At 42.7% G+C, this 15,785-nt stretch overlaps 1 protein-coding gene across 2 annotated transcripts in view; it reads left to right on the forward strand.

Moving 5' to 3' along the window:
• usp25 (ubiquitin specific peptidase 25) overlaps window positions 1-3,609 on the forward strand; it is a 29,090-nt gene extending 25,481 nt beyond the window's left edge. For both annotated transcript variants that reach the window (XM_071534658.1, XM_071534657.1), the window contains 2 exons: window positions 1,586-1,778; window positions 2,729-3,609. In XM_071534658.1, coding sequence (XP_071390759.1) covers window positions 1,586-1,778; window positions 2,729-2,901 — 366 coding nt within the window. In that variant the 3' untranslated portion in view covers window positions 2,902-3,609. The remainder of the gene's footprint in view (window positions 1-1,585; window positions 1,779-2,728) is intronic.
• Window positions 3,610-15,785: the final 12,176 nt, after the last annotated feature.

Here is a 15,785-nt window from a genome sequence, read left to right on the forward strand (position 1 = left end):
AAAATGACTAGCTTACAGACTTGAGCAAGATATAATGATAAAACATTGACCTATTTAATTTATACAGTTTTGACAGGCATGGTCATATGTCTACAATTTAAGAAAGTGATTACAAAGGAGGCATTGCCAACATACAGATTCTGTTTTGAAACGGAAACCTTTGTGTCCAGCGGTTCTTCCCTGTGATCCTAGTCTCCTTTTTGTAACTCCCTTTCCTCTGTATTAGACTTCCTCTCCTAAAGTGACTCAGCGAAAAAACGCCAGACGTTTCCCCTTCAATACTGAGCCGTGGTGCTATAATCAAATTACTTTTGCTGAGATATTGCTTTGGCTTCCTTATGGCCCACAAAAGGTTCCGATGAACGTTTTTCATCTGATACTGACAGATGAAAATTCTTTCAGTCTTCTGATGCGAGCCCCCTTTTCATTTAACTCCCACCAGGCTTCAGGCTGTGCTTAGGCATTATTGGTTAGGGCTGAGGGTATTTTGGTCTGATCAGCCTTGTACTGGTCTGTAGCGGTCCTGTTGCTGCTGCACTCAGTAACCTTACACCAGCATTGTGCTCATAATGTAATCATTGGAGTGGGAATAGGAAGCAGGAGGGCCAGCGAGTGTAAACACATTACCATGAGACACAACCGTGTCCTCGGCTAACCTCGAACCTCAGCTCTGCACAGCCGGATCGGCCATCTCAGATCTCCGGCCAGAACCTCTGGCTCCCTGCTCCGTCCGCTCAGCTGTTTACCTTCAGCTCTTGTTTTAATTGAAAACACTGCTAACATTGACACAGTTAATGTACTTGGATGTTTTGCAAATCCAGCCTTATAGCCAATAATTCCAGGCTAGCTTGCAAAAATGGTTGTTTCCTCAGGGAGGAGGAGGTCAGGGAGTTTGTCTGTGACAGCAATGTGGCTTTGGACAAGAACAGGGATAGTGTCTACATTCATCAACAAGTACGTCAGGCCCCACATCAGTTCCAGCGGCTGTAGGCTATGCTGTGACATTGATGATGATGTCTGTGGGATTACTACCAGTGCTGCTACACTTTAGCTATCTAACACTTTTCTAATAACGGGGTATACAAACCGCTTTACACAAAAGCATACAAAGAGAATAAAAAATAAATAAATATGATGAAAAAAGCATAAGAAACATCACAGGATTATAAAGTGATCAAAATCAAAACGGATTCTACAAAAATGTGTTTTTAAGAAGTGATTTAAAAGGTGGTACTGAATTAGTTATCTGAATGCCACCTTCTAGGGGCCCTGATGGCAAAATCTCACTCGTCTGGAGTCTAGACTGAGGGACAGTCAGTAAGGCTGTTCAATCACATTTAGTCTTTAGTCTAAACTGAGGGACAGTCAGTAAGGCTGTTCAATCACATTTAGTCTTTAGTCTAGGGCCCAGCCTAAGGATCTCAGGCTGCAATCCAGCTCATAGGCAACTTAGAGACGTAAAGTCACAAATGGACTTCTTCGGACAAATGTCAAAGCTATACATCAGCTGTACAGGGAAATATTTTGTTTTCAGTAACTCAAAACGCATAGCTGTTAATGAGTTGTCTGCGTCTCCCCCCCATAGAAACTAAACGAGCAAGCGGCCGCCATGTTTGAGTCGGGGGAGGAGCCGGAGGTGACCACGGGGCTGGGCATCATGAACGAGCTGGTGGTGCCCTGCCTCCCTCTGCTGCTGGTCCACGACGCGGAGAAGGACCTGCTCGCAGTGGAGGACATGAGGAACCGCTGGTGCTCCTACCTGGGCCAGGAGATGGAATGTGAGTCCCTGAGGGAGAGGGAACACACTCGGCCTATTAGATATTTCTGGAGAGTTGAAGGCTCAGGTTACTAGTACATTCCCCCGTACCCCTGCCAAAGATCAGCAGAATCAGGCCACTGCGTAGTTCACAGATGACTGTCGCTAGGAGGGTTGTGCAGACTTCCTGCTTGTCCTGGAAAACCTGAAGATTTAAACACTGGCTTTTGCTTTATGTGGAAAAACTACATTTAAATAAGGAATACAATGTCAGGACCTTGGATAGCTTAAGAAATCGGATGATGATTGCAGGGCCTTTTCTCAAATCATTAAAAATAACACATTTTTAAGCTGCTTTTCGAAAATCTCTTCATGGAGGAAGAAACCCTCCTAGTGATAATTGCTCCCCTAATTAAAACCATAGCCTTAAAATGTCTAAAAAGATAACCAAAAAATATCTTCGGCTGCTTTTGATAAGTTTCAGTTGGTCCCATTGGCTCACTGTCAGCATATCGCCACATTAGCATACTTCAACCTTTTTCTGAAGTGCTGCAAATGAATGCAGAAGTCCTACAATGTGAGAACTGTCAGATTGTCTGTCAAATTGCACAAAGATGTGTTCAGAGAATGCTCCTGCCTAATTATTTTTTGGTAGAAAACTGCTATTGAGATGAAGTAGCCTTTATCATGGCAGTACGTCCCAGCACCAGTCCAGAGAGAAATAGTTGTTGGAGTTCCTGGCCTCTGTTCAGGAAACACTAAGCGCTATCACCCAGAATCCCTTTCATCGTATTTTTACAATCTGGGTTTCTTTGTGGAGCACGCCTTCAGACGGTGCTATCGAAGCGAAAATATTTACCTTGTGATTTCTCTGTTTGAGGATCTGATTGTCAGTGCCATCGCGATGCCAGGCCCGTACAATGAATCGCTCACTCTCTTATCTTCCTTGTCTGTCCCAACTTCTCATGGCAGCCAACCTCCAGGAGAAGCTGACGGACTTCCTCCCCAAGTTGCTGGACTGCTCGACGGAGATCAAAAGCTTCCACGACCCGCCCAAGCTGCCCACCTACTCCACCCTGGAGCTGTGCGAGCGCTTCGGCCGCATCATCGCCGGGCACAGGAGGGCGCCCGCCGAGGGCAGATGAGCTCGGGAGGGGCAGCTAGACACCACCCGCCCCCCGCCCCTCCCGTATCACAGGCCCAGCCCTGGGCACAAATCCATGGACCTCTCTTAACCCATGCCTTCCTTTATAAATCCAGGGGTCACTCGCTTATAGCTGTTATTCCTCCGTTTCTCTTTTTGCTGCTATAGGTTTTATCATTATAAATATTATTTCACTTTTATTTTACGCAAAACGCGACAGAGGAAGGAGAAGGAGAAGGAAGGACTGTTGGGAGGAAAAAAATAAATGAGCGAGGAGAAGTTACAAAAAAAAAAACATAGCAATCCTGCAGTGATTGAAAGCCAAGCACATTCTGCTTCAGCTTTGCAAAAAAAAACAAAAAAAAACGAGGTTGAGGGTTTTTTGTAGTTTTTTATTGTTGTTGTTGCTGTTTGGTTTAAGCGCCCCAACCACCCCACATAGCCCTTTCTTAAGCACCCTTCTCTGCGTGAAAAGGATCACCCTGCTGCTCTGCCACCAGTTTGGTACAGTATTATCATGTTTTTGTTTTATTTTTCTAAGGAAGTAAGGAAACGAGAGCCTTAAGATTTATCAGCGGCTCCGAGTATCCCAAGTGGGTCTCATGTCTTTGTGGACTGCGACAGAATGAGACGTTTTAAGTGCTGTGGTAGACGGCCATGGACACTCTGTGGCTTGTTAATAAATCGAGAGAATAAAATTTTATTTATGGCCCTTTTAGGCCAAATAAACAATTGTTTTGTCTGATGTCTGTTGATTTTTACTGATGCATGAATCCATATTATCCTGTACTCATAGTACTCATCTAGTTCTGTATTTCACCTTGGGACAGTGTTTTCATCTTTGGGCACATTTCTGGGGTGGGCTCGTGAACGGTCAGTTAACGTGCCTTTAAGTCGCATTCATTCGAAAGTCATCCCAGCTAAATTTAGAAGTTGACTGTTGTCATCACACTGAGGTTAGCACACTGGAAAATGTTACAAGTGAAATATTACTTTTAATTTTGGGCATTTAGCTGATGCCCTTATCCGGGGCGACTTGCAGTTAGCAGGGTAAGCAGGTGTTCAGTGTCTTGCTCAAAGATGCATGGTGCTCGCTGGGATCAAACCTGAACAGGACGGTCTCTCAAACCACTCGTCTACCCTGCCGCTCTAAGTTAGCTGTTGTTATTATGCAGGTTATTGGATACAGAAATTCATTACTGTGTTAATACAAACGCCAAAGCATACAGAATCTGGCCAAATGAATGAAAATGCAAAGAAAGATTTAATGATGGTGACTTTGAAATGGAGTAATTTTTTTCTGACATGGTTTTGGGCTACTCAGCACATGTGATGAAGGTAGAAAACGCTCAGAAAGCCCCTCCAGAGGTTCAAATCATCACGTTTTGTTTATGTGGGTGTTGTCATCCTGTGGGGGGAAAAAACACCACTCCCACCAAGGTGAAAAATGGATTCTAAGATGAAAGTGGTCATTCAGAATTGTTTGGGATTTGTCTGATGGATGACCACTTTAATTGCAGTGCTAGGAAATGGACTCCACACTAAAGAACCACAAGAACTCACACTGAGGGAGAACTTGATGCTAGTTTGTCTTTTAGTTCAAGCCTATCCTGTTTCTTCTCTAGTTTGTTACTATGATTTGGTTATTTCCACACATTATCTGTTCTCTACCTGCCCATTATATTGTCATGACAGTGTTCACTTTGTATGAGCTGATATTTTATTGACTTTAATGTGGTCATATGTCCAATATACTATGCCATCAGGGGCCACAAGTACAGCCTTGGAGCTATTTTGGAACTTTTTGTCGGTTAAGGCTGACCTAAAGGCTACAGAGGGAATTCAATATATTTCAGTATAGCTGCACGGATACAGCAACTTCTCATCAAGACAAAATCATGAGTAGGAAAATGAATTAAATGGGCAAGTTACTTCACCTCAGCACTTAACACCTACCACAAAATACTACCATGCATCCAAGCTAGGTCAATAAGGCAAATAGAAGCTGCTATGACAAGCTGTTGGAAAATTAGATTTTTGCTGTGTTCTTATGAAATCGTTACTGACTCCATTATTTTTAGTTTTGTCATCCTTAGCTAATGAAATGCATTAAGAAATTACAGATGCTTTTTGAGGAAAACAACTCATCCCAGCCCACTCTTAACATTCCATCTTAAATTCAATAAAGTACTCAATTTTCATGGAGTCAAAAATGCTTAATGTGCAATGAATTCAAAATTTATGAAACTCATAAAAGCACCGGATTCTTCTCATTTTATTGTCCGTACTGCCTGGCAGGAGTAATTTCAAGCCAAGTTTACTCACAGCTGAATCCTACATATATAGGCCAAACGGCTGTAACAGTGAGACATGTAGAGACTGGGGGTGTGTGTGGGTTGCACATAAGACTCTTGTGGTTCCACGAAACCTATTTTAACACGGTGTTAGTGGTCTTTAACAGCTCCGTTTAAGGCAAAACAGATTTTCCAGTTTTCACCTCACTTCGCAGTGACCTGGTGCGACCTCTTGTGAATCTTTTGTGCCCAGACAAGAGAAGCTCGGGCCGTTCAGAGGATGTAGGGATATAGATTCAAGATAAGAGTATCAGTTACAGGTTCAGCTGAGTTTGGAGCGGCGCAGGAGTGCGAAATAACACACTCTCCACTTTCATAATTTGAATAGGCAGAGAACATTGCAACACACTGACAAGCTGCCTGACAAATAGCGTATAGCGTTTACGTTCCGTCTGCCATCGACCTCGGACGAACTTGTAGTGACAAGTTACGATTGCTTGTGCGTTGTTTTATGGCTCTTTCAGCACCGCTGTTGGACTGTCAGTTGACAGCCTGTCTGTTGCAATGTGTGTCAGCCTCCTTTGGCCTTTTTTTTTATTTTTATTTTTTTATCAGTGCTCGTTGGTAAGTGCCTAGTGTGGAAAAACCTAGCAGTGTTGCAGTTCTTGAAACACTTGAACTGGCGTCCCTGGCATGTTTTTACATGTTCCAATTCAAGCTGCACTCGGAAAGATTTTGATGTAAAAATACATCTGTGTTATCGGCCTAAAATTAAATTCTGGTGTCAGGTATGGGACAATATATTGAAATGAAATATATCGCAATACAAAAATGTGACAATAGTATCGTTGGGAAGAAAAATGAATCGTGATATTGGCTATTTTATTCTGCTGTAGTAATCACAAATGTAGGGAAGAGGATTAGGGCCATATGTGAAACATTTATGTGAGTTCTGAGTTTAATCTCAGAATTCTAACATTAAACTCAGAATTCTGACTTTATTCTCAGAATTCTGACTTTATTCTCAGAATTCTGACTTTAAACTCAGAACTCAAATACATTTTTTAAATGTGGCCCTAATCCTCGTACAAATGAGACGCTTGACCATCACAGTTTCACAAGCTCTCCATCCAAATTTTATTATTTGAACTTTGTAATGACATTCTGACTCAGACACTAACATAAGTCTGCACAGTCATACTTTGTTATCATTGAACTTTTATTCATTCGATTTTCTCATGGTTGTATTGAATCGTGAACCCCACATCGCGCATCGAATCGTGAGATAAGCATATCGTCCCGTCCTCAGTATGGACGAATCCAAACTTCAGAGTGAAATCCAGGCTGTCTCCTAAACAGCAGCCAGTCAACACTACGTCCAGAGAAAGCTGGACTCATCAACGTTAGATCTTTTCCCTCTCTCATCTTTTTGGCCTCAAGGCATCAAGATCCTTCCTTCGCTCGTCTCCTCCCCTTCATCTACTCTGACTGAAGCGGATGTGACAGATGAAATCGAATAAGGCATCACGGCCGTTCACCTAGTTTCACCTTTTCGGTCTGAGCAGGACAGTCCTGATGTTTCGTCCACTCAGTGTAGTGGAGCTTGGACGCTTCATTTCCATAGTGCAAGGCTTTCTGTTTTTATTTTAACTCCCTCTAGGCTAATTAAAATATACGTCACTCTGTTAAAAAACAAACTATTGTCTTTTAATCCCTTTTGGAGGGCTTTCTCCAAAACGAGGTGGTTTTCCGAGGCCAGACGGACTCCGCGACACGATCCATTTCCACGCTGATCCTTCACTGTGAGCGTCTAGACAGCGGGTGACACCTGATCCACTGTCCCATCCCCAGCTGTGGTGGATCACATCTATCTGGAAATCAATGGCCTACCTCTCTGCTTCTGAGTATTTAACCGTCGTCATAAGACCCAACAAGTAATATGAGGTGGAGATCTATGTAAGATATGTTGTCCTTGTTTTACCCTCCGGCTTTGAATACCAACCGCGTGTGTGTGTGTATTGGGTTAACTCACAAAGCCATGAATATGTGATGACAGACACTGGAATTAAATTATTTATCTTATTTCAGCGTGCACACCATTGGTTTGGGCTGCAGAAACATAAAGGATTGTCTGTCCCGTCCAAAGACAAGTCCCCAGGCCAATCAGGCAATGATTTCTCAACATAGCCATCTTTGAATTGACCCTTGATAAAATTGTCTAAATAGACCTTGTTGGCTTGCAAATGATTATGGGAAATTCATTATCATTATTGGCGATGGCATCCCCTCATTTTGCTCATTATTTTAATTGACTTTAAATAGGGCGGGATGCCAAGTTCTGTGATGATTATAGACTAGACTCAGTTGCATGTTTGATCCTGATGCACAGGCCAGATTAGTGGGTGGAACTGGTTTTGCAACAGCATCCATATTCAAAGTCTATCCATCCAATGCATGATCCATAGATGTTGGGAGGGGAAAAAATCAGCGAAGAAAATCTGCGCACCTCTGCCAAGTCACTTTAATTGTACATTCAGTGAGTGCGGTGCTTATTGAAGAACTGTCCAAATAAGTTTGTTAAACTGTCACAGGGTTACATGCTCCTATACGCGTGATGTAAAGCATTATGGTCAAGGAAGTATGCACATACCGTATTCTATAGTCTTTAGACGTTTCACAGTTACAGCAAAACCAGAAATAGCACGGTTACAGGCAAAAATAGATGAAGGAATGAGGACACTGCAATTTCCAAGAGATGCAGACACTGGATAAAATGTACATGGGCTTAACTATACTGAATACAGTCATTTATTTTAGATTCAATGGTCCCAAAATTTCAGTTGAAGTCAGTTTAGGTGCTGGTTTAACAAATGCAGCCAGTTTTTTTTTTGCTTGTGTTTGTTTGTTTTTTAGGGTTTTGAAGTGGTCAGTGATGTGTGTGTGTGTGTGTGTGTGTGTGTCTGCCTCCTGTGTGTGTTTATTTGTCTCCAGGTGGGAATAGGAGTCCCATTGTGATTGATGTGATGTTGGGAAACGGCTCCCACAGACTTTTTTTGTTTTTTTTTTCTTTCCGCACAAATTTCCTCACCAGCCAGCCAGCCAGCTACGGTTTTAATGACCGCACGTTTGAATAAATGAGCTGTAAATAAGTCGGTTTTGCTTCCCACGCTAAAGAAAAAAAAAAAAAAAAGGCCCAGGCAGGCAGCATCATGTCTGCCCCCCCCCCCCAAAAAAAACCAATTGTGCTACTGCCGCAGTGAAGTGAGAGAGGCGTGCAGCCGAGGCCGATAGATGGCAGGAGAAACAGCCGAGGGGCTTCATCTGAACACATCTGATAAGGCCTACGAGCATCTTTTTAAACCACTCCAGTTTCAGCCGAGTCAGCTCTCTGCGTTCGTCAAAGGATTCATACGTTAGAAGCGTGCAAAAGGAACTGTAATAACAACAAACGGAGGCTCGGTTCAGGCCAATAGAAGAGGAGAGGGACCGCGCTAACTTCACGCTGCTGCTGGCAATCTGCAGCCACGGCATGAATAGAGAGCAGTGGAGGACTTTTCTTTCTCTGAGCACATATTTAACATCTTTGTTCATGTGAGGGGTTTTTTTTTTGCCCCCCCCTCTGAACTGAATATCAATTAACAAGCACCTCTTTAGCCGGCTGAAGTTTGAGAATAGACGATGGGGAGGGAGGGAGGGGAAGAGTAAAAGGGAATTTCAAATTGCTGCCCGTTCACTTAGCGCTTAATGATGCTTTCTGAGAGCCCTGCCCTCGTCGGCTCCGTGGGTTTACGGCCAGATAAAAGTTGCACAGGGAGAAAAATGCCGTCTGGGCTCGGTGCCAGCGGCCGGTGTTTCAGAGCCGCCGCCGCCTCGCACCGGGGGCGTGATGAGAAACTTGGTGGAGGGAGGTGGGGTGGGCGCTGGAGAGCCTCTCAAGGTGCCACTGCCATGGAGACGCAGCTGGGCCGGACAAGGCTTCCACCGGTGAGGCTGGAAGGTTTTTTTTTCTGAGGCTGGAATCCGCTCCTTTTTAGCGGACCGGTTGGGACCGCCGCTCGCCAGCGTCTTGCGGTTAACGAGCGAGGTGTTGAGCATAAATCTTTTCTCATGGAGATCGGGGCTCTTGTTGTGGCCACGAGCGAGGTTGCCTAGGAAATAGGCATCTCACTGTAAGCTGCAGATTGTCTGTTTGCACTTTTCCCCTCAGATCTTTTCTCCCTTTTTTTTGGAATCAGGTCCAACCTCGAAACTGGGCATGCTCTCTGCCGCTCGCCTTGATTTGGTTTTAATTCGTTTTCTCGCCTTGTTGACTCTCGTAAGTCTGTCAGCACAAGGGGGGGGGGGGGGGGGGGGGGGGGGGGGGGGGGGCAATGAGGTGACCTGTTACCTACCATCCCCCCCCCCCCCCCCCCCCCTCTCTCTCTCTCTCTCTCTCTCTCTCATGGCAGACCCTGCGACTACTGGAGCACTGGCTGAAAAAAGAAAAAAAGAAGTACAAAGTGCCACCAGTCTTCCTTCCAAACGCACGGCACAGGGTTCATGATCTGCATTCAATCAGCGCCTGTGGAAAGGAGCCGGCATGTGTTTGCCCCGATAAGACTGCAACAGGATGGAGCAGTGACATCACAAGATGCTCACAGGGGGATTATGGGATTGCGCGAGCCGGCTACCTTGGTAATGGGGTCCATAACCTGTTGTGGCTGTTCACATTTACCAGTGATGAACAGATAGAGTTTTTACTTTGTGTCATTACTATGTATATTACCATATGATGCCTATCTAAATGCAGTGACTCCATAAGGACAAATGGCACACAGGCTACAGAGGAAGACACAGCCTTGGCATTGGCAATACCTTGAACACTTTGTCCAGCAGCCACATAGAGGACTATTATAAAAATAACTCTGTAAATGAGGTGTTTGACTTTTGGTGAAGGTCCAGATGGGGACTCAGTCACTCATGATATGCTGCTGTTAATGTCCACAGTAAGGCAGGCAGGGCTGGGTACTACTGGAATACTTATATAAAATAAGTATTCTGTTATGTGACCTAAAAAATGAATGTGAAAAAATCATTTAAAAAAAGGAAAAATAAAGAAAAATGTCAAATGTCAAAAATGTCAACTGTGTCATTTTTCAATTTTTCTTACCTTTATACCTCAGATGTGGCAAAGCAATCTGAAAATAGCACAATACATTACTGAGGCGACTAGTAACTGCAACTGAGTCCATTTTCTAAGTTACCTAACCGACCCTGAAGGCATGCTACGGTGAAGCAACTGGCTCTCTACTGATAGCATGGGATAAAAGAGAGAGGGATGAGGAGAGAGGAGACGCAGGAGACCCCCGACTCAGACAGACTCCTGGCTGCAAGAAGCACTCCAGACTTGAAGCGTTCAATTTCCCATTTAGACAAAGTCAACCATCAGCAAAAAAAAAAAAAAAGCGTCTTGGCTTCCAAGACTGATGCATTTAATATAAGAAGAAGAAACGTTCATTTAAACACAGGGTCATAAATCATTACCTTAAGCCCTTTCAGTGCACGGCTTTCTTCTTTAATCCCCCCCCCACCCCCCCCTCCTTGCCTCGTGGCCCAGATCACTGAGCAACTCACTAAGAGCATTGTTTCTCTTGCCAGCTCACTTGGCATATCTCGTTTTATTTAGAACCCATGGGCCATTTGGCAGCGGGAGGGAATAAGGGGTGTTAAAGGTATTTATGAGGCTGTCCTCAAGAAACCTCTCTTTATATCAACAGTCTGACTAATGCATGTGACAGTGAACTTCATGCTGGAAACGGCCATGAAGAAGTTGTCTGCGTGACTGATGTGGGCCGCGACGGCTGCCAAGCCAACATGTTTTAATTATAGTGGTTTTTAAACACAGCCGCTTTCCTGTGAAAGACACAATGTTTGGTTGCTACCTGAACGGCCACGCTGTTAAGTATTACAGTTCCCAGCAAGTTTTTAATTAAATCAGAATCCATATTGTGGGATGGCATTTGATTAATATGTATCACCAGCAGGCAATGAGTTCAACTGGGTTACTGGAAGTCTGAAATGTGAGCAGGAGTCACAACTATAGTTCAGTTTAAACTTCTTTTTGAGGGAAGCATAGAGAAGGAAAGGGTTAAATAGTTAGCTTAGTCAATGCTGAATATTTGGTTATAAAAATAGATGATATATCCATAAGAAGCGATTCTGAAATTCAATCCAATGTGGAAATGATCATTTCCAATTGTCAAAAGCTCAGTCCAGTCAGTGATGACATCATGACAAAATATAACTTGAACTGAAATTGGGCTCTCACAATCACTTTGAAACGTGGCAACTACAATATACAGGAGCTCTATTTGAAGTGTGCGTACCAAATTTCACGCAAATCCATCAAAGGGAGAGGGCTTCCCTCTGTAATGCCCACTGCAGGTCAGACCTGTCTGGATGGATGTCTGCATCACGCTGAGAAGTGCTGTGACTGACAAAACCTAATCCTAAACATTCCCACATCGACGTCTGTCTGCCAAGATATCACAGTTTTTGCACAAAAAAAAAAGAAAAATAACAGGATGCTCAATAGCTAAATATCAGTCTCATAAGCCTGGTGGCATTTAATGCCCCCCCCCAAATGAACTATCTTTCCATTGTCCTGCAGTTGTTTGACAGCAGCAATGACAAAATATAGCAATAATGACTCAACCACTGTGGTATTTAGGCAATAAAACACATGCTAAATTGTAACAGAGTCTTAAGTGAGATAAGATTACTTTGGCTCCAGCCCCCTGAATCGCTCATAATCATTTGTTAAGCACAGTATTGTTTTTTTATTTTATTTTTAAGATTTAGGCTAGGGGTCATGAGGCAGTTCAATTGGACATCCAGTTTGTTGGCCGCACTACTAAATGTGAATTCAGTTGAATGCTAGACAGAAAGTAATGTGTAGATTTGTCTCAACTAAAATTAAAACGATTAAGTAGCCTTTGCGAGCAAATGGCCAACTGGAACATAGCTTATTCATTTTTCTGAGCTATGACCAAGCTGAGCACTCTTTCCCCACCAGTCTCCCATAATTCAGTGCGCGAGTCACAGTATTCTGCTCCCTGGTCGTTACAGCTAGTGCTATCTAGCCGGAGCTCTTTCCTGCGAGGCTCTTTGTTTTCGTCCCCCCCCCCCGCCCCTCGGGCATGACCTTCAGACTGATGCTGACATGTTACAACATGACACAAAAGTTTACAGACACTTTCGACGCTAATTTGTTGCCTCATTTCTTCGCGCACCTCAATGACAAGGCTGTTTGTAGCGTATCCACCTGTAGCCTGTTTACAGTCGCTTTACAGTTAACTTCCAGTTAAAGTATGATGTAATTATCATGCAAGTACCTCGTGAATTATCAATCATTGTCAGTTACATTAGAAATTTACGTAATTTGGCTCTATAGTGTTTTAGTCGGATATTACTTTAGCCAAGTTACAGTATTTTTACAATTAGCTTAAAATAGTAGGCTAGGTCACAATAAGATGCAATCATCAGTAATCTATCAATGACTAATGTAAAACACAAATGTGCATCAGGTGTAAAGTGCAGCTAAACCTTGTAACAATGAGGTCACTGCCAGTTGCGCACATTGTAATCGCTGTAGGGATGAAAGAACAGAAATGTTGCACAGAAGACGCAAGCTGCCAGGAAAACTGCCGTCTCAGCCAACCAAAAAACAACGTTTGGGATCCTTCCTCTCCCTCATCTGAAGCTGACATCTCACCAAAACAACGGGGAGAAAACCACGGGGTGAGTCCAGTCAAGCAGCCGTTAGTAATTGTACCTCATTTTCATCAGAGGCTTTAGATTCAGCCTCACGTCCTCCATTTCCCTGTCATTCCCTGTGTTTTAAAGTCAGCTACAGATTTCCACTGCTGAAGAAAGGCAGGGGCTCCGTCTCTTCTGCTGATACATTTTGTTTGTGTAGAGAGCAATAAGCTCCATATCTCTGGAGTCTGGAGTATTGGCGTCTTTAATTTGTTGATGGACAGAATGGACAGAGTGGGTAGGCTCTAGTTTTCCGAAGTTTAGTCAATTTTACAACTTAAAGCCGCTGGAAAGTCACTTTTTATTCATTGTCTTTTATCTTCATAAATAAATCATTAAGTTATGTTCCTTCTACAGACAAAATTCATACACTGTGGTTGTGGTAACTGTATTAGGTATGTGTAGGTTGTTTTTCGTCCATAGAAGACAAAGTGCAAAGAAATAAGTTCCCTTATGTCATACAGAAAAGAGAGGATATACAGTATATGCCAGTAGAGGTTTCCCAAGTGATTTGTGTGTTTCACCAGGGGTTCTCAATCATTTTCATGTCATGGACCACCAAATATACTCCCATTAGGCCACAGACCACCATTTGATAAGATTTTATCCCAGGGAAGATTTTTGTTGTCATTGGTTTTGAATTGTATAAGTCTCCACTGTATGTGAGGAAACAGGTGAGAGTCAAACCTGTAGCCTAATTAATAGCCTACTCATTCTAATAGCCTGCATTTGCCAATTGGGATGAAGTTAGTGAATTCAATTGTAGTGACAATTATGAATTAGTAAGTTTAGCAGCAGTCACATTTTAAATATAATGCTTTTTATAATGTGACAAGGTGTGAATAATGAAAAATTATGGCTAATTTAGCCTAGCTGTCTGTCAGCATACCTGTAACCTGGGTGACCGCTGACCTAGCTAATGAGTTAGCTGCTGGCTAGCTTAATCAAGCTAGCTGTGTGTGCATGTCCTTGCCTTATCTGCAAACCATTTTTGCTTAAGGTTTTCCTCTCGTATTTCTTCTCTGTATATCCAAGTGTCGGTTTGTGTGCAGAGAAAGCAAGAGAAGGAGATGGATAAGTAGCCTATATTGTATATCTGCTATGTCTTAATTGAGAAGTCATATAGGGCAAACCTCAGTCTGTTACATCCAGCACTCCATCAACTGAGTAGCTTTGGAAAGGTGTGGTACTGACCATATGTTAGCCCTAAGCCTTATATGAGTCCACATTTGTTGTTGTAGTCTTTATCGCTATAATGGAAGGCAAAGATCATGCAACATGTTTTAGATATGTCCAAAAATCACATCAGGGACCAACGACCATTCAGGAGCAATGTTTGTTCTAAGCTGTGATAGTGACCTACATCTTTGGTCCACTTGTCCCCAAATATTGAGTCAGTATAAACAGGATTTGGAATTTTTACAGCCATATATTAGATGTAGGGCTGGGCGATATATCAATATTATATCGATATCGTGATATCAGACTAGATATCGTCTTAGATTTTGGATATCGTAATATCGTGATATGGCATAAGTGTTGTCTTCTCCTGGTTTTAAAGGCTGCATTACAGTAAAGTGATGTAATTTTCTGAACTTACCAGACTGTTCTAGCTGTTCTATTATTTGCCTTTACCCACTTAGTCATTATATCCACATTACTGATGATTATTTATCAAAAATCTCATTGTGTAAATATTTTGTGAAAGCACCAATAGTCATCCCTACAATATTGTCGCAATATTGATATCAAGGTATTTGGTCAAAAATATTGTGATATTTGATTTTGTCCATATCGCCCAGCCCTACTTACAACTGAACATGTAGCCCACTTCGTAGAAAATACTGAGATATATATTGTGTATCGCCATTCAGCCTAAAAATACCGAGATATGATTTTTGGTCCATATCGCCCAGCCCTAATTAGATGTAGGGATTTTTCCATAGCTGAGCTTAATGAATTGATGCTCCTGCATCACATCACACACACACACACACACACACTCTCACTTATTGTGAGTCCTTGCATGTAATATCACACAGACCAAAACTTCTAAACCTCGCTGATAATGATAATACACTCACCTATGTGTGTGTGTGTGTGTGTGTGTGTGTGTAGAGAGAGAGAGAGAGAGAGAGAGAGAGAAACAAGACTCCCGAACTACTCAGCATCTCCATCAGTGTCTGTACACCGCTCTATTTATGAGCCTAACTTTGCCGTGCATGTAATATCCAAAAAGTGTCATTTTTCCCATATAGAGGAGAAAGGCCGTCAAAGGTTTACAGATCTGTAGCCTGCTGTGGAATTTAACCTGGAGACTGGTGCTGCCACACATTAAGAATCAGAGAAACAAATCCTGAGAGCTGTAAAGGTATATGTTTTCCTGTGACTTGCTGAGTGTGGCATAGCTACAATATGCCCATGTTTGCACAGGAAATATGATGTGTGTTCCACTTGTCTGAGAAATAGGCTCATAGTTTAAAGTGAGTTATCACAAAAAGCAATAATGCAGTCTGAGAGCACGTTATATTTCCTACACATTCATAGCGTGCTAATGCCCAGATCTCATGTTTAAATGAATAATTATTTCCAAAACACCTAAAAGTGCATAAAAGAGCAATTTGTTGTTGCTTTTTATTTTAATGTTGAAATGCATAGATTATAGAGAATGGGAGTAGAAAATACACAGCTCCTCAGTTACGTTCAGTGTTCATAATCTGGCTCTAGGTATGTCTATTCATTACCTGTGGAGGGCAGCAGTAGGCTGGAGATGCATCTAGACTGCCTGAAATCT

This window comes from Centroberyx affinis, unplaced genomic scaffold (assembly GCF_046629955.1).
Source record: "Centroberyx affinis isolate AG114_WGS23_722 - 3 ecotype Tasmania unplaced genomic scaffold, CSIRO-AGI_Caff_v1 ptg002593l_1, whole genome shotgun sequence".
NCBI lineage: Eukaryota > Metazoa > Chordata > Actinopteri > Beryciformes > Berycidae > Centroberyx > Centroberyx affinis.